Source organism: Limulus polyphemus, unplaced genomic scaffold, assembly GCF_000517525.1.
Source record: "Limulus polyphemus unplaced genomic scaffold, Limulus_polyphemus-2.1.2 Scaffold5837, whole genome shotgun sequence".
In the NCBI taxonomy this organism is placed as follows: domain Eukaryota; kingdom Metazoa; phylum Arthropoda; class Merostomata; order Xiphosura; family Limulidae; genus Limulus; species Limulus polyphemus.
Window position 1 is genome coordinate 30,722 of NW_013671447.1, and position 2,025 is coordinate 32,746.

Sequence of the window (2,025 nt, forward strand, 5' to 3'; positions counted from 1 at the left end):
ACAACTAACATTAGAAGCCTACTATTACATAACAGTAAACACTGGGCCTATTAGTCATAACAACTAAACATTGAAGCCTACTATTCAAACAGAAACACTGGGGCCTATTAGTCATAACAACTAAACATTGAAGCCTACTATTCAAAACAGAAAACACTGGGGCCTATTAGTCATAACAACTAAATATTGAAGCCTACTATTCATAACAGTAAACACTGGGGCCTATTAGTCATAACAACTAAACATTGAAGCCTACTATTCATAAGAATATTGCTTCAACAATCCAAATTATTGCTTCAGATTAATATTTTAATTCATTGCCAAGAAATTTGCAGTAAATGGTAGATTAATTTTGTTGAATAAAAACTTACATCTTACAAAAAAAAACAAACAAGTCTTGTATTATGTCTTGATATAATAAACTATTTTTTTAATCAATTCTTCAGGCTCATTAACTTTTAAACCAGACATGAGTTTCGAATTTACAATTTCTACCTGTTTTTACTAGGAATAATACCAATAAAATCTTCATCATTAGGATGTATAATGCAAGCTTGCCACCACTCATCATCACTGACATTTATGACATGTAGAATATCACCAAATTGAAAGGCTAGCCCTCGGCCAGGCAAACCACTGTCCTTAGAAGGGTCATAGTCAAACAGTGCTCTATAAAAGAAAGAAGATTTCAATAAAGTTATTGTTTTGAAGGGACAGGAAATCAATGGTAGTGCATGAATCAAGAAACAAGTTTTTATTTGTCTCGTAACTAAATTATATTCCTTTCTTTTTTAAAAGTTAGTTTCTTTAGTAGTATTGATTAAAATGTTTAATTTATACATTTTTTTTTTATTCCTGTAAACTCCCAGTGGAGCATAGGGCTGCAACAACACTTCGCCAATGGAAGATGTTGTTGCAGTTACTTGTAGCAGGTTCGTTTTTACGGGGTGGAGTTTCTATTCCTGCGCCCAACCCTCCCCCTTTCTCATCCTGGACTTGGCATGTTTGGTGTGATAGGGATTCGAACCCGCGACCCTCAGATTACGAGTCGAGCGCCCTAACCACCTGGCCATGCCGGCCCTTTAATTTATACATACTTACTTTTATTATTTGTCATTTATTTATTGTGTGTATGTATATATATATATACATACATCCATGTATATTTCATTATAGTGTGTATTTTCCATTGTTAGCTTAGTATATGGATTTGAGATCAACTTAAATTTCATTATTTAAGCTGGACAAGCCTCATGAAATACAATCCAAATTGTGACCAAAATTGTAAAGGTTTTGCCCAGTTAACAAATGAATGCATTCTAGTCATTGTAATATTTTGTCTTATTGCATGCTCTTAGTTACACCAATATATTACATTAGCTACATGAGTTACTGGGTTACTTTATAGTTCCGATCTGTGTAACTAGCTTCTGCTGATCAGGTTTTTATTCAATATTAATTTTACTTTCATATGTGAAGTTGTAAAATATCAGTGGTGAATGATAATTTATTGAATAATAAATGGGTTGAAAATTTTAATGCCCTAAAAATTTAATTGCTCAAAACATCAAACACTCTTCAATTTTTGCAAAATTGCTTGAATTTTTTTTTATTTAATGATTCATGATGTTAGAAAAACAAGTACGTTCAAGAAGTCTTGATAGAAATGAATAAAAACCCTATAACCCGAGCATTTTTGAAAGGTCCACCTTACGAAAGCACTCGGGTTATAGGGTTTTTATTCATTTGTATTTAATGACAATTTCTTGCTAAATTCATACAAATTCAGATGCAAGTTTAATTAAAGGCAATTCTTAAGTTTTTTATATTGCAAAGCTATACAATATGTCCATCATGGGGAATGAAACCCCAAGATTAGTGTTGAAAGTCCATAAACTTTAAAATAAGTACAATAAATAGAAAGGGATTAAATACTGATACAACAACAAGTCATATTATTATAAAAATATATATTCAGTAAAAAAAAAAACTGTCTCGAAAGTGTTTGTTTTTTAATTTCACGCA

At 31.4% G+C, this 2,025-nt stretch overlaps 1 protein-coding gene across 1 annotated transcript in view; it reads right to left on the reverse strand.

Moving 5' to 3' along the window:
* The window catches only part of LOC106473042 (disks large homolog 2-like), a 33,257-nt gene that overhangs the window by 15,512 nt on the left and 15,720 nt on the right, over positions 1-2,025 (reverse strand). The window contains exon 5 of the mRNA XM_022401550.1: positions 496-669. Within this exon, the coding sequence (XP_022257258.1) occupies positions 496-669 (174 nt within the window). The remainder of the gene's footprint in view (positions 1-495; positions 670-2,025) is intronic.